Below are 23204 nucleotides of genomic sequence, written 5' to 3'. Positions count from 1 at the left end.
GATATCATACATGCATATCAAACGCATCAACTAAAAATAATGAATTAACAAAATAAATTAATCATGCACGATCCCATCACTTGCATCATGAAATAAAAGGATTCTCAACTCATAAATAAAATCTAACGCATTTAAACTTTAAATTTCAAAATGACAAAACATACCTTCATTTAATAAGTTTGATTTGTACATAAATAAACAAATTAAATATGAATTAAAATGTTCTTGTGAATATATATATATATATATTTTTCGACTCAAGTGCAGAAACAATTCAAGACTATGAATCCACATTGTAATAAAAATAAAATTAGTTTGTAAAACTAATATTTTACTCTAGAAACAAATTCTTCCATGTATACTCACGATGAACTATGATAAAGTCAAAATAATTAACACATTTTCACAAAGGGTTCAAAAATAAGTGGTCTACCAAATGAAACCATAAGTTACTTACAAAATTAACAGATTGTGACCGAGTCACAAAGTTACATGATTGATTAACAAAATTAATTTTCTAGTCACTAAAACCAGAAAATAAATTACAAAACAAAATAATTTTATTTTCCTTGTTACTAAAACTAGTAAAATAAAATACCGAAATAATATCTGATTACAAAAATCAGAAAACCAAACCACAACTTAATTTTCTAGTTACTTAAACCAGAAAATAAATTATAACATAAAATCATTTTATTTTTCTTGTTACTAAAACTAGAAAAATACTGTAATTTTATTTTCCTTGTTACTGAAACTAGAAAATAAAATACCACAAAACTATCTGATTACAAAAATCAGAACAAACACAAAATAATTTTCTAGTTACCAAAATCAAAAAATAAATTAAAACACAAAAGTAATTTTATTTTCTTTGTTACTAAAACTAGAAAATAATATAATTTTATTTTCCTTGTTACTAAAACTAGAAAAATAAAATACCAAAATAATTTTCTGTAACACCAAATAATATTCTGCAATTGTTAATGACACCAGTATATTACTACTAGTTGTCAAAGAAAAGAGACAGTATATTACTACTATCTGTCAAATAGCATAAATCACTATTTGTTTTTCCAACCAGAATATTAGTTTGAAAACACAGAAAATTAAATACAATGAAGATACCAAAAAGGAATCTGTCTTAAGATTGTTGGACAATCTTCACTGTATTTAAAAGATTTAATTCTATTGTGTACACAACAACAATTAGAATTTAAAGAAATAAAGAAAAGAAGAGAATTTGTTTGATTACAAAAATCAAACTCGAAATAATAAATAAATAAATAAATAACAGATTTTATTTTGTTACAAAACAAAATTTAAATCTGATTTAATAAATAAAAACAACACTGAAAATAAATTAAATAACTTACTTGATTTAATTTCTTCGAATTATTTTCTGATCAAGTCCAGTGTTTGACACTGTGTCCTTAAGACAGATTCGTCCTCTCCACGGTACTTTCAGAATTTGGACGTCTATCTCCTAGGATAAAATGATCTTATCAACGAATAAAAGCAGCACTACAATTTAATCGTTCGTCGAACACCCAAAGTGTTTACACTCTTTCTTTCAGAAATAAAATGCAGAGATTTAAAGCAGAGGATGGAGTACAAAAATTCGAGACCAATTCAAATGGGAGGCTAGTCTATTTATAGATGTAAAGGTGGCTCTTGGTTTTGAATTGAACAGGTATGAAACCTGTTAGTTTCGAATTTAAACAGATTTTGAATCTGTTGGGTTAATAATTCAAACAGATAAAAATGGGAAGGGCTTTGTTTGGATGAATAGTAAATCCAAACTAGTTTAATATCGGGCCGGCCGAACAAGCCCAACCCAACCACGCACCTGCGCCCAAGCCCAGGCTCAGTCCGCCCGGACGGTGGCGCACGCGTGGTGATTTTTGGGTCCAATGGGTCTAGCCCATTTTGCCCATAACCTCTCCCTCTAAAACACTTGGGTACCCCTTGGGGCACACCCCAAGTATCTCACCCAAGCCTTATAAACCCTTTCAAAATTTCCCACCAAATCAATGTGGGACAAGCCAATTTACAACCTTAAGGAATTTCCACCAAAACTCCATTTCCATGGAGCACACTTTGCCTTTAATTTCCTATTCACTCGGTAATGGTTTTGAGCAACCAAATATACCACGTGAATCACAACGCGGCATAGAACGCGTTACCACTTTGACCTGAGTAAATCGACGCTCACGGCCCACCTAAAAAATAGACCAAACTTAAGAAAAAATTCTAGTTTTACCCAGAATTTTTCTACCATTTCCAACAATACTTACGTGACATAACAACACATTTTTATTACTAATTTGGATAAATTGTATTTTGCCACCTAAAATTTCAAAATTTTCTCATTTTAACTCTTAAAATTTTTGTTTTTTTTATTTAAAAAAAAAACTTTGGTCCTATAATTTTACTTTTTCTCAATTTGATCCAACATCTAACGTTTGTCCAAAATTGAATGAATTGCAACCACGTCGCCTCCAATTGAAACCCCACACTCCATCGTCCTCTTCTCTCCTCTAAATCGACTAAATGACAAATTGAATTTGAGAGAGATGTTACTCAATAATGTTGATTTGAAAGGGTCATGGTGCTTGAATTAATGTGATTAGTGGTGTCCAGAAAGAAGTGGATATAATGGTACTGTTTAATTGTTGGTGATGACAAATTACCAGCAAATAGTGGGTAAGGGTTTTAGTGGTGGTTTTGTGTTGGTGAATGGGGAGTTGAGTTATTGGGTCTCATGCCTAGTAGTAACAGTTGCATATTTAATTGGGTTTATTTTAAAGAAAATGTAAAAATTTTGACTTATCCAAAAAATAATGTAAAAATTTGAACCGTTCATATTTTAACAAATATTGAGTATAATATATTTATAAAAAATCACGTTGATCGGATATAAATAATTCTTTAATCAAATCACATTTGCATGTAGTTTTATATTTTAAATTACACTTGCTATTTATTTTTTTACATACAAATGTGATTTGATGAAAGAACTAGCGATATCTGATCAATATGATTTTTTACAAATATGTTCTATCTAATATCTTCTAAAATATGAACTATTCAAAATATTAAATTAGGCCCAATACAATGCACAATAGTTGTTGCTGCACATAGTGAAGGGATAGTGGAAGGGAATTATAAATGGGGTAGTGTGGAGGTCTAGTTTGAGAATTTGGTTATTTTAGTTGGTTTTTTGACTTTTTAACTATTTTATGAGATGAAAAAAAATATTATATTTGTCGTGATTCATGAATTTCTTTATAATTAAATAGATAGTTGTGAGACATTTTATATTATTGGCTATTTTAGTAGTTTTTGTCTTTATTGACTATTTTAGCCTCAAACCATTAGGTTGGAGGCTTTTTTTTGGCTAAATTAGTCAATAGAGACAAAATATGTTAAAATAGTTAATAACACAAAATGTCACATTCAAATCATAATAATTTTATTTTTTTTCTCACAACCATCAAATCAATTACAAAAAAAAAAAAAAAAAACCAACTATTATTCTAAATACAACTTTTTTAGTCAAGTTAAAATAGTCAAAAAATCAACTAAAATAGCTTATTCCCAACCAAAGCCTATGGAAACTTGGCTATTTTAGTAGTTTTTTTTTTTATTTATAATTTTTTAGCTAAAAAATTATATATTTTGGATGATTTGTGAATTTTTTTTAATTGAATAGATATTTATGAGAGAAAAAATTATTAATTAAGAATGTGAACTTTTGTCATATTAGTCAAGCACATCAACAAACAGATTTTCATTCAATTTTTTATGAGCGTTTGTTGCTGAGTAAATTGAAAAATATTAGGAACTAAAATATATATAAAAAAATAAAATTAAAAATTAAAGTGAGAAAATATTAAAACAATTAACGCGACTGCTTTTTTGTCCAAAATTGGACAAAAGTGAACACTTGAAGAAATTTTTGTAGAAACGTTAGAAACTAAATGAGAAAAGGTAAACTTAAACAGTTGGGGTGTTTTGGAAACAAAGAAATAAGTAGTTTTTTTTGCTTTTTTTTTTTTTTTTTCAAAATACATTTGGTAATTGCTTTTCTATTGACCTTTTTGTTTTTTTGAAAATTATTATAATATGATATCACATCATTTGAAAAAAATTATAAAATTCCTATATTATCCTCATGCAGATTTATGAAATTATCATTTTACCCATTTTTAAAGGAAGTATGATCTGCTTCAGTCAATAAAATAAATTGAAAATGGCCCCTTTTGAGAAGTGGGTTATAATTTACTTCTCAGACTATAATTCACTTCCTCTCTTACAAAAAAATTACGTATAAGCAATTTTTAACAAAAAAATTGATTATAATCATTTTTCTAAAATAGCCCGATATTTCAATAATTTGACATGTGACTTATTCATCTTCTTGTCAAAAGAAAACAGACCTAAAATAAGTTACTTTTTGCTTATTTATGAAAAGAAAAAAAAAAATTGTTTATTTCTTTGCTCTCAAAACACATCTTAAAGAGAAAAAATAACTGAAACTGAAAGGTGAGGTTAGTGTAATTTATTTATTTCCAAACATGGTATACAAGATTTTTTGCTAAATAAATAAATAATAAAAATTAAAAGTAGCTTGGGCCTACTCTAGACATAGGTGGGCCACTAGAATAATGGTGGTGGAGTCACTGTTAATTGTTGTGTACTAGGTTGTCAAGTTTTGCATTTTACACATTTATAATCTATATATTCCGTACATACCCAAATCAGAGTGACTCAAACTGTATCCTTTTCGAAATTGGGTACTGATATTTCAAAATTAACCCTAATTAGAAGTTTAGTTGAGATTTTTTTTAGTTAAAATAGTTTAAAAAAAAAGATAATAAGTTTTTTAGTTTAATAAAATAAAATATAAAATCTAATTTATAATTATTATATTTTTTTTTATAAAAAATCAAAAAAAAATTTCACAAACGAGACTTTTTAGGCTCAGGCTAAGGGATTATTTGGGAAGTGTCAAATTAATATACTTTTTAACTTTTTATGAAAATAAATAAAATATGAATTGGGTTTGAAATGACGTAATAGAGAAATTATATGACTTAAATAAGATAATTGTGATTTAAATAGGATAATGTGCTAAAATAATATGTGTTATTTTAACACATACCAAATAACCACTAAAATAGTTAAAAAAAAATTAAAAAATTAACCTACTTTTCAAACAAAGCTTTACAAGAGTTTCAAAAGGCATTTTCTGTAACTCATACAACAATAGTATCACGTGATGGTATTTTTATAATAACATAGTAGGCAAATTATATCTTCTTTTTTTTTTGGTGAGATTTTTTTGATAATTATAAAGACATTTTCTGTAATTTTAATAATTATATTAATATCTTTTACTTTTAAAATTATTATTAAAAAAAATTCAATCTATTAAGTTCGTACAAACAACGTTACTTGGGTGTGGAAATCATATTATCATTTGATTTGCACGTGAAAAGACGAAAATACTCATAAATTAAGAAGTTTCATTCATTATCAACATGGGTAAATTACACTTAATTCCCCTGAGATTTTGTATATATATTATCAAAGACATATACATATTTTAGCATTATTGAATAAAATTCTTAAATTTCATACAATATTAAATAAAACTCTTAAAGTGTGAAGACATTATTAAAACATTTAATATAATATATATCTTTTCATTAATAAAATACCTAAAAATAAACTATCTCTCTTGACCTTAAATGCACTAAATTTAGTTTACCTTATTATGTGAAATTATTATTTATTTTTATAACTTTTTCAAAATATAAATGTAATTTATTGACTATATTGTTTTCCACAATAAGTTTTTGAACTTTTATAAACAAATAATAAAATAAAAATTCAATCATTAATGAAGGTGTGAAATTAATTTTCAAATTTAGTTTAATAAAAATAATTTAAATGAGATAAATAAAGATGGAGAAATAGATTTTAAGTATCATACAATAAATTAATTGAGCATTTTATTATTCTTAAATAATTAATCCATTCACGTAAGGATTAATTTTAATTTTAGGTGTAAGCAATGACAAATTATTTGAATTGTTTATTATTCTCAAATGATTTCTTGATCCTTTATTCCCTATCAACTAATTTTAATATATTGTGAGGTGATTAGATTTTTTTTTAAAATTTTATATATTTTTATATTTTTTTTAATCATGTAAGAATATTAACTTGTATTTTTTTAAATATGTATTGATTAGAATTTTAATGACTCAAAAATAAAAATAAAAATTTGATAATAATATATGATTGAGAAATGATAAAATAATAATTTTTTTTTACATATGAATAAATAAGTAATGTAAATTTTCGGAAAAAAATAAATCCATTTATTTCAACTTTAAAAAAAAAAAATTCAAATAATAAATGCATTACTTAAAATGATAAATTTTACGTTATTTATGTAGCGTAGAATAAGTCTTATATTAAATTATCATAATGTTATCTAATATTAATTTTAGAGAAATTGTTTATTTTTAAATATTTTATCAATGAAAATTACGTTTTTTTTTCATTAAATGATTTAATGATGCCCTAAAAATTTAAGGGTTTTATGGAATATTAAATGAAATTTAAGAATTTTATTAAATAATGGTAAAATATGTATGGGCCTTTGATAATATATATGCAAAAACTCATATGAGGTGAGTAAAATTTCTTTTTTGAATCAATAAGGTAACTAATGGGTGCAATTTCATCATTTTTGATAGTGTAACCTATGACATCGACATGCCATTAGCATGATATTAGTAAATTCTATTAAATAGCCTAACAGAGTATAATAGTGATGGAATGTTGATAATAATTTCAAAAGCAATAAATGTTATTGTAATTATTAAAACTAAAAAGAATGTTCTTGTAATTATCAAAAATCTTAAGGAAGGTAAGTGTAATTTACACTTTTTTTTTTTTTTAACCTATTTGTCTCTCATGAGGCTTTTTAGATGTTTGTTTTGTAGTGGTGTAATGATGTATTTGTAAAGTCGGTAAAAAATTTATCAAATTAATAAATGGTTGACAATTGATTTTTATTAATGAGTTTTGATTTATTTGTGTTAATTTGTATTAAAATATGATGTGAGAAACGTAATAAGTTGAATTGTAATTTCTTAAGATACTTTTTATAGTAATAAATTTATTATTGAAAGTTTAAGCAAATTTTTATGTTTAGAATAGTACGAAGCGAGATTTCCATCTATTTTTATTTTTAATTTTTTATTCAACAATGATTTAGATCACTAAAAAATACATCACTAATAGCACTAATACATTGGAAATGACAAACAAAATAATAAAAAAATAAAAACAAGGCATAGAAAGTGGGCGGGGCTTACTGCCACATCATTAGTGCTCCCTTTAGTGATCTCCTTTTAGTGCTCCCAAACATTTTTCTTTTTTATTTATTTATTGATGGCACGTAAGATGGTATTATCCTTTAATGAAAAAATTATAAAAAATTTTATGTTTAGATTAGTGAAAAACAAAATGCTTCTATCCATTTCCATTTCCATTTGTATTTTTTTTTTTTTTGGTAAGTAAATTACACTGACTTTCTTGTAGCCTAGAGAAAATATAGCTTACAAATTTGACATAATTATATTGAATTCTTTTAAGATTTTAATTTACATAATACTTATTTTTATTTCAGCAAAAAATTGTTAGACATGTAAATGAAAAAAATAATAGTGCCATCCATTTTAGTCTGAAATGTATATATGACTTCTTCTTTTTTTTTCTTTCTTTCTTTTTCTCTATTTTCACAACATTTGCATTAGTTTCGATTTTTTAACTTTATTAAAAGAAGGGCAAAATCCTATCTCTCCCATATTGTTTAGACCAGTTGCACTTCGGGGTGTGTGCGGTACAGTTCAGACGATTTGAGGATAAAATTATAAATCAAATGATAGATTGGCGTAGTGGCAAATAACCAAGTCGCAATTTGTGACGGAGTGAAGAATATTCTTAACTAATTATCAAGCATTTGCATAATATGTAACACTAATTTATATGATATTTTTTTTATATATATAACACAAACTAATTTTATATAATATTTTTCATATATATAACTACTAATTTGTAACAAATTTCACATATTAAATCTTTCTCACACTCATTTTTACTTAGATATTTCATTAGAGGTTAAAAAATATTTATTTATTAACTATAGCAGAACAGATCGATTTTGAAAACGGATTATAAATTTTAAAATTTAATCTGTGGTTAATGGATTGGTGCGGGTCGGTGCGATTTAAGCAAATTAGGTGATATTTTGCAGTTTCCTAGTTGTACTTTACCCCCTATCATTTGGAAATAACCACTTACCCCTCTTGTGGTTTTGGATTAAACTGTTGCCGTTAACTATTCCATCCGACTTCATATATTTGAAGTGTACGCGCCTTTGACACAAGTCTACTGAAAAAATAATTGTTTTCCTCCAAAACTAGTTATAACAAAAAAAAAAACAAAAAAAACAAAAAAACAAACAAGCAAATAAACAACAACAACAAGACTAAAGGGTGAGCTTTGAAGTTTTTCTTTGCAATGAGAGAGGGTAGGAGTTTTGGTGGAGGGTGGCAGCCAATGCTCTACAAGAGAAGGGATTTGGGCCAAAATTGCAGGGCTTTTGCTAGTAATCTCATTACAATCTTAGTGGATAACTTGCCCGCTGAGATGGATCCGAAAAGGCTGTTCAGGATGTATTCGAAGTTCAGAGTTGTCCGCCATGTGTTTATACCCTACAAGAAGAGTAGAGTGGGGACGAAGTTTGGATTTGTAAGGTATGATTGTGAAGCGGGGTTAGCAATCCAGAAGACTAATGGGGTGTGGTGCGATAACAAAGAGTTGATGGTCAAGCTTGCAGACTATGTTAAAAGCAATGGTCGGAACGATGTTTTCACCAGTAATGCAGTGCCTTTGGGTGGACAAGTCAAGTCCCTTGAGGTTAATAGTAAGATTACTATCTTAAGGGGAGGCAAATCCTTCGTGGATGTTGTGAAACAAAAAGGTGTTGAAGACACTAGTTGCTTGAAGGTCTTGACCTCAGATGAAGGTTGTGATTGGTTAGATAGTACTATGATTGTCCGTTTGAAGTCCTTGACTTTGGTGGGTAGTTTAGAAGCATTAGTGAAAAAATATAATCACAACATCTCCATTCGGTTTGGAGGTGGTAACATTGTGCTCCTTTTCTTTGGGTGCAAGGTTGAACTTGATAAGGAATTCAGTTCTGTTGCTGTGATTATACAGGATTTGTGCGAGGAAATTAGATCTTGGGGGGAGGATTTTGTATTAGAACCCTCTCGTCTCGTTTGGTTACACTGCTTCGATATTCCGTTTCATGTGTGGAATCCTAGTACGTTTCAAAGGATTGGAAACTAGTGGGGAGATACCATTAGATTCGATTCCTTGGATTCAAATTCACTGGTTTGTGGGAGAATTCTAGTGCACACCAGAGTTATGGAGACCATTAACTCTAAGGTGTCAGTGGATTGTCATAACAAGCAGTTTGTTATTTCTGTGAAAAAAGGGTTGTCAAGTTTGGATTTCGCGGAGGAGATTGGGTAGAAGTGGGGTCTCAGTTCGATTGTCGATTGTCGATCAGAATTTTCAGTTGCCGGCGGCAGAAGTAGGAAAGAGAAGAGTCAAGAAGAAGTGGTGGGTAATGATGAGGTAGTGTAGTTTCTTTCCTTCCAGAAGGAAGTTGGAGTCGATGTGTCTGGCACGCATGGGCATTGGGACTCGGTGTCGGCTATTACTGAATCTAGCTCAAAGCATGCTCTTCAACTAGAGGCTTGTGATCATGAGGGGAGAAGGATTTTGAATTGTGATAGGCCTGATAATGATTTGGGTTTTGTTAGATCTCAGGTAGACTTCATGAGGAGTATTAGTAGATCTATTGGGCCTCAACCTGGGTTGAATTTAGAAGTAGTGTTGGGTGAACCTACTTTTGTTGGGCCTTATCTTGGTAAAAGGTGCACTGTTATTGATATTGAAGAGGTGGACCAGAATTTGGGGGTTGAGCCTCTTAATATTGGGGAAAATTTAAAGGTAGGGGTCATAGAGGATGCTTCGGTTGGGTCGGTGGAAGAGGATATCTCTAGAAGCACATTTGGTGCTAAGATCACGATCAATTTGCAGACCAAATCAAAGCTAAGGGATGCAAGAATTCGGTTCCAGTGAAAGTGATTAAGGGCGGTTTGAAACCTGCTAGGCAGAGGAGCCGTAATCAGCTGACCACTACTAAGAAGGGAGCCTCTCTTAAAGATGTGATTGCGGCATTTTCGTTGGCTTCATCTTCTAAGTTGGGGTCTAGCAGTGGTCGAATTATTCTTAATGAAACTCAAGCAACTGTGCAGTTGGGTAAAGCTTTGGGTATTGATTTTGATGATTAGGAGGATGTTGTGCTTAACAGAATCGCCGATCTGGAAAGGCAAGATGTGGCAAGTATTGAGCAAAGGAGGCACCAGCAAATCAGGTAAGTTTTTGCTTGTTTTGGGAGTGTTGGAGTTTTTTTATTATTTTATTATGCATCTTCTGTCCGGGAATATTCGAGGTTTGGGGAGGGAGGTTAAAAGGAGGAAAATTAGGAAAGTTCTTAAAGATGAGAAAGTGGATATGGTATTTTTTCAAGAAACCAAGAGATAAGTTATTAGTCCTAATATAGTGAGATCCGTTTGGCCTTTTGATAGATTTGAGTTTTTGGAAGTTGGTGCAAATGGCTTTGCTGGTGGTCTTTTGTGCATTTGGAATCCATGAGTCTTCTTACTTCATAGTAGTTGCTGTTCTAGGAATTTATTATGTTAGCTGGCAAGATTAAATCTGAGTTTGAAGGAGTGTTAGTCAATCTCTATGCTCCTAATGATGTTGTAAAGAGAAGGGATTTATGGGATTTGTTTATCAGGATCAAGCCATTGTTTCCCAATCCTTGGTGCATTGGGGGCGATTTTAATGAGATTAGGTGTATAAGTGAGAGGGTTGGTTGTTCCAGGAGAAATGTAGGTATACAGGATTTTAATGAGTTCTTGACAAGTCTGAAGGGGTGGAGCTGTCAATGTTAGGGAGAAGGTTCGCTTGGAGCAATTCCAGTGAAAATGGTAAATGGAGTCGCATTGATAGGTTCATATTAGACTCTGATTGGCTTGCTGTTTTCAACTTTAAATGTTGGGGGCTGCCTAGGTCTGTGTTTGATCATTGTCCTATTATTCTAAAGGAAGATAGTAGGGACTGGGGTCCTAAACTTTTTAGGTTCATGAACTGTTGGTTTTTCCATTTTGGTTTTTTGCCAATGGTTGCAAAGGTTTGGCTTGAAGCAGAGGTTGATGGGTTGGCTGGTTATAGTTTGTCTAAAAAGGTTTGGCTTGTATCTATTTTTGGAAACCTTACATCCCAACTAAAACTTGCTGAGGAGGAGTTCTATCAGCTGGACCTACTAGCTGAGTCTAGAGAGTTATTGGCAGCTGAGATATCCAGAAAAGTAGAGTTGAAGGAGTTAATTTGGAAGTTAAGTAAGAGGGTAGAGTGGTTTTGGTTTCAGAAATCCAGACAAGACTAGGCTCTCAAAGGTGATAAAAATACGAGGTATTTCCATTTTATGGTTAAATGTCGGCAGAACATTAATTTCATTAACTCAGTGGTAGCAAATGGAGTGGTGGTTGATGATCCATCAGTAGTAAAAAGACATGTCTAGAATCATTTTAAGAGTGCTTTTCAGAATCATGGAAGGTTAGGCCAAAAATAGGGGGTATTTCAAACCTTAGATGGGTCCCAAGTTCTTGATCTTGAAAAGGAGTTCACAGAGTCAGAGGTTTGGAGTGCTCTGAAGGCCTGTGATGGGAACAAGGCCCCTGGGCCAGATGGCTTTAATCTTTTAGCTATTAGGAAGTGCTGGAAATTTATGAAAGGGGATATCATGCTATTTTTTAAAGAGTTTTTTGCTAATGGAAAGCTGGCCTCTGGTCTTATTTCTTCTTTTAGTGCTCTCATTCCCAAGACTGAGAACCCCAATAGCCTCAATGACTACATACCAATTAGTCTTATTGGTTCCATGTACAAGATTCTTGCCAAAGTGTTATCTAGCAGGCTAAAACTAATTATTCCATCTATTATTAGCCCCTCACAGTCAGCTTTTTTTGGGGGGAGATTCATTCTTGATGGGGTGCTTGTCGCAAATGAGGTCTTAGATTGGTGAAGGAGTAAAAAGAAGAAATGGGTGATTATTAAAATTGATTTTGAGAAAGCATATGATTGTGTAAATTGGAATTTCTTATTTAATCTAATGGAAAGTTTTCATTTCGGTCTTAAATGGAGGAATTGGATCAAAAGTTGCGTTTCCAAGGCTAGAATTTTTGTTTTAGTTAATGGAAGCCCTACAGATGAGTTTGTACTTGAAAGAGGTTTAAGGCAAGGGGATCCTCTCTCTCCTTTTTTATTTAATATGGTTGTGGAAGGTCTGAATATTTTGATTTTGAGGGCTAGAGAGTTGGAAGTCTTCAAGGGGGCTGTTATTGGGAATGGTTTGGAAAAAGTGTCACACCTTCAATTCGCAGATGACACCATCTTATTCTGTGAGGCCAATCAGGAGGAAATTCTTTGTATCAAGAGGTTGCTTCGATGCTTTGAAGTTGTTTCTGGTCTAAAGATTAATTACAGTAAAAGTTCGGTTATTGGTGTTAGTGTGGAGGAGGAATTACTGGATCAGGCTGCTGATATCCTCAATTGTTCCAAAGCTGTGCTTCCTATTTCTTTTTTTGGGTCTACCTCTTGGTGCTAGTCCTAGAATTAAATCAACATGGGCCCCTATTGTTAGGAAGTTTAAAGTTAAGCTTGCCAACTGGAAGAGAAGGCATTTGTCTTTTGGTGGCAGATTATCTTTGATTAAATCTATGTTGATCAACCTCCCTGTCTACTATTTATCTTTGTTTAAGATCCCTGGAGGAGTTGCCAAAGATCTTGATCGTATTCAAGCCTCCTTTTTATGGGGGGGTTCTGACCTTAAGAAAAATGTGCATTTGGTTGAGTGGTCTGAAGTTACTAAAGATTTAAGAGTTGGTGGTCTTGGTATTAGGAAGATTAGAGATGTGAATTTATGTCTTTTGGCTAAGTGGTGGTGGAGGTTTGGGTGTGTGGAGAAGGCTCTTTGGAAAGACATTATTTGCAATAAATATAAGTATGCTCCAAAGTCTTGGTTGCCTCCATATGATCTTCAAATTTTTGGCTCTAGAGTTTGGACTAACATACTGTCAGTAGTTGTTTCCAGGCCTATTTTCTTTGATTTTTTGCACTCCCACATTAGTATTGATTTAGGTGACGGTTATAGGTGCTCTTTTTGGAATGATTCATGGATTGATGCTGGTTGTTTGAAGTTAGCTTTCCCTAGATTGTATATGCTTTCTCAGGATAAAGAAGCACCTGTTCTTAATATTTTCAGTAGAAGATCTTCATCATCTAGGTGGGTGTTAAACTTCAGAAGAAACCTTTATTCTTGAGAATCTGCAGATTTATCTGCTCTTGTTCATGTCCTTAACTCTGTCCCAGTATTAAGATCTGGTGTAGAGGATAAATTGGTGAGGACTTTTGGTACCTCAGGGGTCTATTCAGTGAAATCAGCTTATGAGTGGCTTTCCTCCAATGATAGCTCAGGTGTAGTGGTGCCTAGGTTGTTGTGGAAGGGTATCTCTTCTCCAAAAATGCAGTTCACATGTTGGTTGGCATGGAGAGGTAGATTAGAAACTTTTATGTTTATGCAGAGTATTGGTGTTTTAGATCCCAATGGCTCCTATTTGTGCTGCTTTTGTCATTCTAGTGATGAAAATGTAAGTCATGTCCTTCTCCATTGTCAGTTTGCTTGGTGCATTTGGTCCGAAGTGGTTAAGTGGTGGAGCTTGGTGTGGGTTATGCCTCAGAGCATATCTCAGCTTCTGGATTGGTGGAGTGGTTTTAAATTTAAGAAAATGCTTAAATGTATGTGGGATGCGCTGTCATCTGTGGTCATGTGGTATGTGTGGAAGGCTAGGAATGAAATCAAATTTTCTGGTTCACAGGTTAACTGGTGTGGTGTCTGTGAGTCCATCAAGTTGCATATTGCTTTTTTGGTTAAGTACCATACTAATTAAGGGGGTGGTTTTTTCAGTCAATGACTTGCTCTTTAGTTTGAAATCTATCAGGGGGCTTTGAGTTGTGGTTGTTGCTGCCTATCTCTTTGTTCTAGGTTATAGTGGTTGCTGTTGTCTACCTCTTTGTTTTGCGAGGCTGTTGTTGCTGTGTTGTTCTGTATTGCTTGATGCTACTGTGTTGATTTTGGTATCTGGTTGTCGTGTTGTTCTATTTTGGTTTTCTACTGGTTGGATTCTCTCCAACTAGTTTTTGGCTTGTGTTAGAACATGATTGGGTGGCTTTTTTGTGCCAATCTAGTTGGGATGAGTAAAGTTCACTATGATGCTAGTAGCACGACTTTTTTGTTCCTTCATTGATTTCAGATGTAAGGATCTTTTCCTTAGTTCTAATTCAATAAAGTTTTATTTTTGTTGATCAAAAAAAAAAAAAAAAAAAAAAAAAAACAACAACGACAACAACAACAAAACATAAATGCCCCCACATATATCTATGTAATGAAACAATGCATTGTTGCTGTTTGCCAATAAACCTACGCAGAGGAACCCATCTAGAAGATCTCCAGGTGAGCTACTATAATTTATTTATTTATTATTCTATTTTAATTTAAATTTTAGAAATCATATATGTATATAGTATGATTGTTATTATTAACTATTGAGTAATTGATTTAATTATAAACTATTATTTTTTTATTTTTTGTTTTTAAAATTTATGTAAATGCCAAGTTGTTCATCAAGCAAAATGGAGGTAATGGAAGTACTTGACCTAAGGTTCTAAAAAACATGTGTGAATGTAAGAAAAATACAGCAAACCCTTTTCCTTATTGTACTGCTATGGGCCACAAGCATTAACAAACATGTAAAAATCATTAAGAAGCAACTAGCAAAGTAGAAAAATACAAAAACAAAAGCACACAAGAAAACATAGAAATATATATATATATATATATATATATATATTTAAAAAAATATATTTGTATTTCAAGTATGTAATAGAAATATATAACACATAAGCATGTTCCATAAATGAAATGTAACTTTGAGAAAATCCTCTGAAAAATATCATATATGGAAGCTATCACATACGCTTCATTTTTTTTTGCTATTTTGTGTGAGTTGACTTCACTTTTTTTCGTTACCCTCCTTAATCGTTAACCGTTATCCCAATTGAGAACCAAAATTAAAACCTTAGAAAACTTTCCCCAAACCTTCTTTCTTTCAATTGTGACATGTGAAAATGAGAACTATATAGACAAAACCTATATATTTAAGGAAGGTCAATTTTAACTTTTCAACACAAGCCGTTAACGGAATCAATATTGCAAAAAAGTCCAAAATCACAATTGGTTTGTTATTAAAATAATTTGTTGTGAACAATTATTTGTATGACATGTATGTATATGTGTATTAAACATAAATTGATAGAAGAATAATACACAATTCCGTAGTTTTTTCAAAGCAATTATAATTATATTAATAAAGTAATACATATTAGAAAATTAAAGTATTCAATGGTAATATAGTATTACAAATTGATAATGTATGAATACAATGACATATATAAATATAAATTTACATTTATATTATATATTTATTTATATATGTAGACATTGACATATATAAGATATCACAAAAACAATACGTGAAATTTTTTGTAACAATATAATACAAGTAATAATGAGAAGTTAATTATTCATAATTAAATTGTAACAACCACCACCATAATTACTTGCTGAATTATGTGATTAGTCTTGATTATGTGTTTTATGTTAATTACGTGACGTGTTATTTGCCATGTATTATTTGTCTTGTAGTTATATGAACAGATGCATGGAGAATAGGAATTAAACATGTCTGAATCAGTAAACTATAAAGTTAGAATTTAATATTTGGGATAAGAAATTAGAACCTAATTCACCATAGTACGTTTCAATTTAGTGCAAAGAAAATTAGATTATGATAGTAAACCCCTAACATATACAGACAAGTTTAAACTTTTGTAATCAGAATTCTCAAAATGTTTTTTTTAAAAAAAAAAAAAAAAACTATACAATGTCCTGATCCATTAAGTTTTCTAATCAACCCATGTAACAAGCATTGGGCCAATGACTCCCAAACCAGACGGTTTTAGGGCACTAGGTGTGAAGACACCCATACGGGCTTAATAACTCGAGTTGAAAAGGCTACGAATCCGAACAAGTCAATTTCCTTATTGTCCTTAACTATGCAATGTCTAGGTCCCTTAAACTTTCTAATTAACCCATGTGGCAAGTATTGGGTTAATGACTTCCAAACCAGACGGTTTTAGGACACTAGGTGTAAAGACACTCCTATGGGCTTAATAACTCAAGTTAAAAATGCTACGAACCCAAATGAGTCAAGTGTTTGTTATTTTTTTTATTGTTTTTTTTTTATTTATTTTGAGAATCAAGGCTAGTCATTTATTCTTTCCTACAACACTAGCAATTATCAATAATGTACACTAGAGATTATTGAGAGGGTGATTTATGCTCCGGCGTTGGGCCGAGGTATGAACCGAACAGGTTGGGGGCCCAGCAGAGCAGTGGGCCGAGATGATCGACTGTTCACCCGGAGATGGGCTACCAGAACTTGGGCCGGGCAGAGTTTGGACTGTGCTGCCCCGAACCGTGCAGAAGGTGCTCGGCCAGGAAGTGACCGGTCAGACCAGGATGCTCGGTCTGAGGATTGTCGAGATCAGACAGACCGAGAGGCCGGCGCTCGGAAAGGCGCGGTCAGCCGAGGTAGTTGACTGACCGGCGAGAAGACCGACCAAAGGAGGATCCCGGGCTAAGCTTTGCCGAGATGCCGCTTAGCCCGGTCCTTCATTCGGTTATCCGGTCGGGCGCTTAAGGTATGAAGCATGGTATGACCGAGGTAGGGCAGCTCGGCTGCCGAGCTCCAGCTATGCTGGCAGGCAGTTGAGAGCAGGTGATGAACGGCATGGTTTAAGCTGACAGATGGGATAGCAGAGCCACGTGTCAGGAGATGACAGGGAGTGGATATGGGGCACAGAAGATATATAAGCCTGTCTGCGCCCCCCATACGAGATAGACAAACACTCTGTAAGAAGATCCTTACACTCAAACACTCTCTCCCTTCTCTCTATTCCCTCTAAGGTGTGTGCTAACTTGACCGTCGGAGGGTTTTTCCGGCCACACACCGCCGGGTAGCTCATCCTTATTGACTCGCAGGTGATCGGACATCGACGGAGCTTGGAAGAAAGGAATACGGGCACGCCGGAATATTTGCTCCCCGTACAATTGGCGCCGTCTGTGGGAATCTTGACAGACAAAACCTTGTCTTCCAGGTTCATCTGATCGCCGTCCATGGCGAACAACGACGAGTTCCCGTTGTCCGTCATCGATGGAGCCACCCCGGAGTATACCCGAAGGAGAGAGGGACCACCTGCCGTCCATCCAATGGCTGAGTTGGGGACGCCCACTGGAGGACAGTCAGGAGACACGCGGGATAAGCGCGGAAGGAGTCATGGGCATTCTCGGAGTCCAGACGGTCACCGGCGGAGAGACTCACACGCCAGGCGACTGGAAAGCAAGTTAAGGGACCAAGACGCTGTCATCAGGCGGATGGCGGCGGAGATGGAGGATCTTAAACGTCATGTCAAAGGGAAAGGTGTAGCTGGAGTGGGAGACCACAGTGAGCGCACCCTATCCCGCCGTTCAGGCGGACAGAGCCAACGACATACTCAGTCCATATCTATCACCAGAAGTTACCAGGTTGGTGATTCCGACGTGCGTGCAGAAAAGTCCAGCGCGCAAGACAGCACCTACAAACCCTCACGTCCGGCGACGACGTCGAGGTATTCTTATTCAGCTCAGTCAGAGGACTTACGGGCAGTATTAAGGGAGCGGGCTCGCCGACGCGAAGCTCAGAGAATACCTGCTTTCCAGCGGCTCTCCTACGGGGTTCATGCCAGCGAGGAGGTCGGAATGCCTCCACCCCGCCAGGCAGTGCCGATATTCGAAGATACAGACTTGGCAAGGTTGAATGCCACTCCTTTCTCCCAGGAAATAGAAACAACGCCGCTTCCAGCGGGCTTCCATCAGCCTAAGTTCACACTTTACGACGGGAAGACCGATCCGTACATGCATGTGAGCCACTTCCGACAGGTTATGGCCGGACATCGGCGCAATGACGGACTTATGTGCCTAATCTTCCCGTCAAGTTTAGGCGAGCTGGGCTTAAAGTGGTTCGAGAGGTTGCCGGAAGGGAGTATACAAAGGTGGCATCAGTTGGCCGAGGCGTTTGTTACGCGCTTCAAAACCAACACAAAAACACCAAAGGAAGTTGATCACTTGCTGAGTGTCAAGATGGAACCGTGCGACACACTGAAGGCGTACAATTCAAGGTATTGGGAAACCTTCAACGAGATCTTAGACTGCCCGGTCAACCTTGCTATCACGCAGTACAAGCGCGGTCTCCCGGTCGGACATAGACTGCGGGACTCGCTTACCATGCACCAACCGACTTCCATGGGCCAGCTCATGCAGCGCATCAACGAGCACATCCGAGTAGAGGATGATGCGTCGGCTTCCACCGTGAAGGCCACTCCGGTCGGAACAGACAAGAAGACAGCAGGCAAGGTGCACGCAGTTGGGCAAGAGTCCAGCCGCTCAAATGACCGGGCAGAGGAATCAGACCGAGGTTCAAATCGAAAAAACCGGGGTAGAGGACGTCGGAATGACCGGGATGACTACCCCCGTGATGACGTTGAGGACGCAAACAGGAGAATGAAGGCAAGGACTGGCATAACCACGGTCTTTAAGATTCCAATCTATCGCATACTTAGCGAAATCCGAGACGAGGAGTATGTCCGGTTTCCTGCTAAGTTGGGCGATGGACAAAAGGGGTACAACCCGCGGTATCGTTGTACGTTTCACCGGGAGAGGGGCCACCGGACTGAGGATTGTTTGCCTTTGCGACAACATTTGGAAGAATTGGTTGCGGCCGGGCATCTGGACCTTTACATTGATGGCGGAGTGAAACCAAATCAGGCTCCGGTTGATCCCAGGGGACAGGACGACCGAGATGCACCACCACAAGGAGTCATTAATGTCATTCACGGCATCGTGGAACCGGAGCGTGTCTGCGAACTCCGGGGCATGATCAAGAAGGCAGAGCACATGAGGGAAGTTTTGTCAGTACAGCCTGCCATCAAAAGGGGGAAGACAGAGGAGAAAGACGTGATCAGCTTCACCTCAAGGGATTTAGAGCGTATCCAGACGCCGCACAACGATGCTCTTGTCGTAACACTACGCGTCAAAGAATTTGATGTTAGACGGATCTTGATCGATCAGGGAAGCTCGGTCGAGATCATGTATTATGATGCGTTCAAACAGCTCAAACTTCGTGAGACAGACTTGGCACCGGCCACTTCGCCACTGGTTGGATTTAACTCGCAGCCGGAGTGGCCATTGGGAAAGATTATCCTGCCGGTCAAAGCGGGATCCGTGGTCCAGCAAGTGGAGTTTTGGGTGCTACAAGTGCCTTCAACATACAACCTTATCCTTGGAAGAGGATGGCTTCACGCCATGCAAGCCGTAGCATCGACCTACCACCAGGTGATGAGATTCCCCTCGGCTATGGGGGCAATCGAGGAGATTTGGGGTGATCAGGTCATGTCCAAGCAGTGCTTCGTGGCGGTCAACGGGAGCCGGGCTGCCAAAGGATTCGTTCAAATGATCGAGGGACCGGAGGACCAGAGTGTCTTGGATGATGTTGGCACCAAAGTAGAAGACAAGGCAGTTGAAGAATTAGTTGAGGTGCGGATTGATGCCGAGCACCCGGACAGGTTCTTCTTGCTCGGTTCAAGTCTCTCGGCCATGGAGAGAACCGAGATGATCGAGTTTTTAATGGCGAACATCGAAGTCTTTGCATGGTCGCCCTATGACATGCCTGGTCTTGACCCAAGCTTTATCTGCCATCACCTCAATGTCTTCCCTGGAGCAAAGCCAGTCATCCAGCGAACAAGGCGATCGGCGCTGCATCACGCCGAGGTAGTAGCAGAGGAGGTAAAGAACTTGCTTGAGGCACGAGCAATACAGGAAGTGCACTACCCTCGGTGGATTTCCAACACGGTAGTGGTGCCCAAGAAAAATGGAAAATGGCGAGTTTGTGTCGACTATAAGACAGTCAACCGAGCTTGTCCAAAAGACAGCTTCCCTTTGCCGCGCATTGACCAGCTAGTGGATTTGACGGCTGGACACAGTCGGCTCAGTTTCTTGGATGCATACCGCGGCTATCACCAGATTGCCATGCATGGGCCTGACCAAGAAATCACCTCTTTCACGACTCCAAGGGGACTCTTCTGCTATCGAGTTATGCCATTTGGTTTGAAAAACGCCGGGGCAACCTTTCAGAGGATGGTGACCAAAATGTTCGCTCCTTTGCTCGGCCGGACAATGGAGGCTTACATCGATGATATGGTGGTAAAGAGCCGACATGAGGCACACCATCTGTCCGACTTAGCCGAGATGTTCGCCGTTCTTAAGAAGCACAAGCTGCGCTTGAACGCCTCGAAGTGTACCTTTGGCGTGGGATCCGGGAAATTTTTGGGATTCTTAGTCACGAACCGAGGCATCGAAGCAGACCCTACTCAGATCAAAGCCGTGCAAGAATTGAAACAACCTAGCTCGGCCAAGGACGTACAGCATCTGGTCGGTATGGCCGCCGCGCTTAATCGATTTATAAGCCGGTCATCAGATCGCTGCCGCCCTTTCTTTCAAGCATTGAAGTCAAAATTCTCATGGGATGACGAGTGTGACCGAGCTTTGGCTGAGCTCAAAGATTATTTGTCTTCTCCGCCGCTGTTGGTTACACCAGAGCCCGGTGAGGAACTCTACCTTTACCTTGCCGTCTCCCAGCACGCAGTAAGTGCGGTGTTAGTCCGGGCTGAAGGAATTAAGCACCTCCCAATTTTTTACGTAAGTAAGACCCTTCTGCCGGCTGAGACGAGGTACTTGCCGCTGAAAAAACTAGCGTTGGCACTGATGATGGCTTCGAGGAAATTGGCACATTATTTCCACGCCCATACCATCGTCGTACTGACCGAGTTCCCTTTCAAGGCCTTGTTTGAGCGCGCAGACTTTTCCAGCCGAATATTAAAATGGGCGGTCGAGTTGGGACAGTTTGATGTGAAGTTCCAGCCGCGCACCGCAATCAAAGCCCAAACCTTGGCCGATTTTGTTGCCGAGTTCTCACCTGGCACTCATCCGGTATGCCCGGTCGTCATTGCCGGGGCAGATGATGAGACGCCCACAATGCCAACCGAGGAACTACTATTTGCAGAAGGTCGCGCCGCGGAGTTAGCGCGCATCATCGAAATTCCCTCAGTTTGCACGGTAATACCTCCCGGTGTTGCGATGACGGAGTTGTGTATCACCAACCCATCCACTCTGTCCGGTACCGCATCACCAAGGGGGGAAGGAATGGTTCCACACAGCTCAGAACTTGATGATTCGCCTACGGACTTGGGCATTACGGACCGACTTGCTGAGTCCGGTGCCGAATCCTCAAGGGGGGAAGGAATGGCTCCAGGCAGCTCAGAACTTGATGATTCGCCTACGGACTTGGGCATTCTGAATCAACTTGCTGAGTCCGGTGCCGAATCCTCAAGGGGGGAAGGAATGGTTCCAGGCAGCTCAGAACCTGCGGCCGGCTTCACACCGCAACCTGGTGTTTCGCCTACGGACTTGGGCATTACGGACCGACTTGCTGAGTCCGGTGTCGAATCACCAAGGGGCACTGACTTTGAACCGGTCAACACCAAACTTGACACCGCACAGCCGAGCAGTTGTGATCCCATTGCCCTTCGCAACTCTCAGGACCCATCTGACTGCTGGAAGCTTTTCGTGGGGGACATGTGGAAGCTTTTTGTTGATGGAGCGTCCAACCGCCATGGTGCCGGCCTAGGTATTGTACTTATATCCCCGGACGGCCTAACCATAGAGCATTCTATCACACTCGGCTTCCCGGCATCTAACAACGAGGCTGAGTACGAGGCGCTTCTTGCTGGGCTCAAGAGCGCAATCCAAATGAAGGCTGCCGAGCTTCTGGTATATAGTGATTCCCAGCTTGTGGTTAATCAAGTTTCCGGGATTTATGAAGCGAAGGACGACAGGATGGCGAAGTACCAAGCTCTGGTCAGGGACCATATCAAGCAGTTTGAGGCAATCAGAGTCCAGCAGATTGGCCGGGAAGAAAACAGCCGGGCTGATGAACTCGCCGGCCTCGCTTCCATGGTAGATAGCACATCTCCAAACCCCCTGTTGATTGACTTTCTTCCGCGGCCAAGCATTGAAAACGCCGGGCAGACGGATGTACTCTGCGCCGAGCTAGGTCCTTCATGGATGGACCCATTGATCTCGTTCCTCAGAGACCGGACTCTTCCAGCGGACAAGAAAGAAGCACACAAAATCCGGGTGAAGTCCGAGCGGTTTTGGCTCTCTCCATCAGGCGCGTTGTATAAGAAGTCCTTCACCGGTCCTTATCTCAAGTGCGTGCACCCGAACAGTGTGGAGGCCTTCTTGTTTGAAATTCATGAAGGCAGTTGTGGCAGCCACGTCGGGGGACGGTCCTTGGCTTACCGAGCTATTTCGCAGGGATACTGGTGGCCGTGCATGCAGGCCGACGCCCAAAAATATGTCCGCAAGTGCGAGAAATGCCAAAAATTCGCTCATCAGATCCACCAGCCTGCCAGGGAACTTCTTCCCCTCACCAGTCCTTGGCCTTTCGCCATGTGGGGGCTAGATATAGTGGGACCGTTGCCAACAGCACCGGGCAACCGGAAATTCTTCATCGCGGCCACAGATTACTTCACAAAGTGGGTTGAAGCTGAGCCCTTGGCAACCATCAAAGAAAAAGACGTGAAGCGATTTGTCTGGCAGAACATTGTCACGCGGTTTGGCGTCCCCAAGATTTTGATCTCTGACAACGGTACCCAGTTTGACGGTCGCCTATTCAGAGGATTCTGTGAAGATCTAAAGATAGAATTCT

At 37.5% G+C, this 23204-nt stretch overlaps 1 protein-coding gene across 1 annotated transcript; it reads left to right on the top strand.

The window, feature by feature from the left end:
- The first annotated feature begins 11110 nt into the window (after positions 1 to 11110).
- Positions 11111 to 12247, top strand: LOC145791634 (uncharacterized). Its single transcript, XM_082872015.1, has 2 exons — positions 11111 to 11572; positions 11846 to 12247. The coding sequence occupies exons 1-2, from the start codon at positions 11111 to 11113 to the stop codon at positions 12245 to 12247; spliced, it is 864 nt and encodes a 287-aa protein (XP_082728141.1).
- Positions 12248 to 23204: the final 10957 nt, after the last annotated feature.

This window comes from Camellia sinensis, chromosome 5 (genome assembly GCF_055761805.1).
Source record: "Camellia sinensis isolate YWXY chromosome 5, ASM5576180v1, whole genome shotgun sequence".
Taxonomy (NCBI): domain Eukaryota; kingdom Viridiplantae; phylum Streptophyta; class Magnoliopsida; order Ericales; family Theaceae; genus Camellia; species Camellia sinensis.
The sequence above is the reverse complement of the archived record's forward strand: the minus strand, read 5'-3'. Positions and strand labels throughout refer to the sequence as shown.

Excerpts from the sequence above, each read along its gene's own strand:
- LOC145791634 (XM_082872015.1), top strand. The coding sequence starts at position 11,111 with ATGTTAGGGAGAAGGTTCGCTTGGAGCAATTCCAGTGAAAATGGTAAA. Across the intron at positions 11,573-11,845 it reads TTTGGAAGTTAAGTAAGAGG|GAGTTCACAGAGTCAGAGGT; the intron begins GTAGAGTGGTTT and ends GATCTTGAAAAG.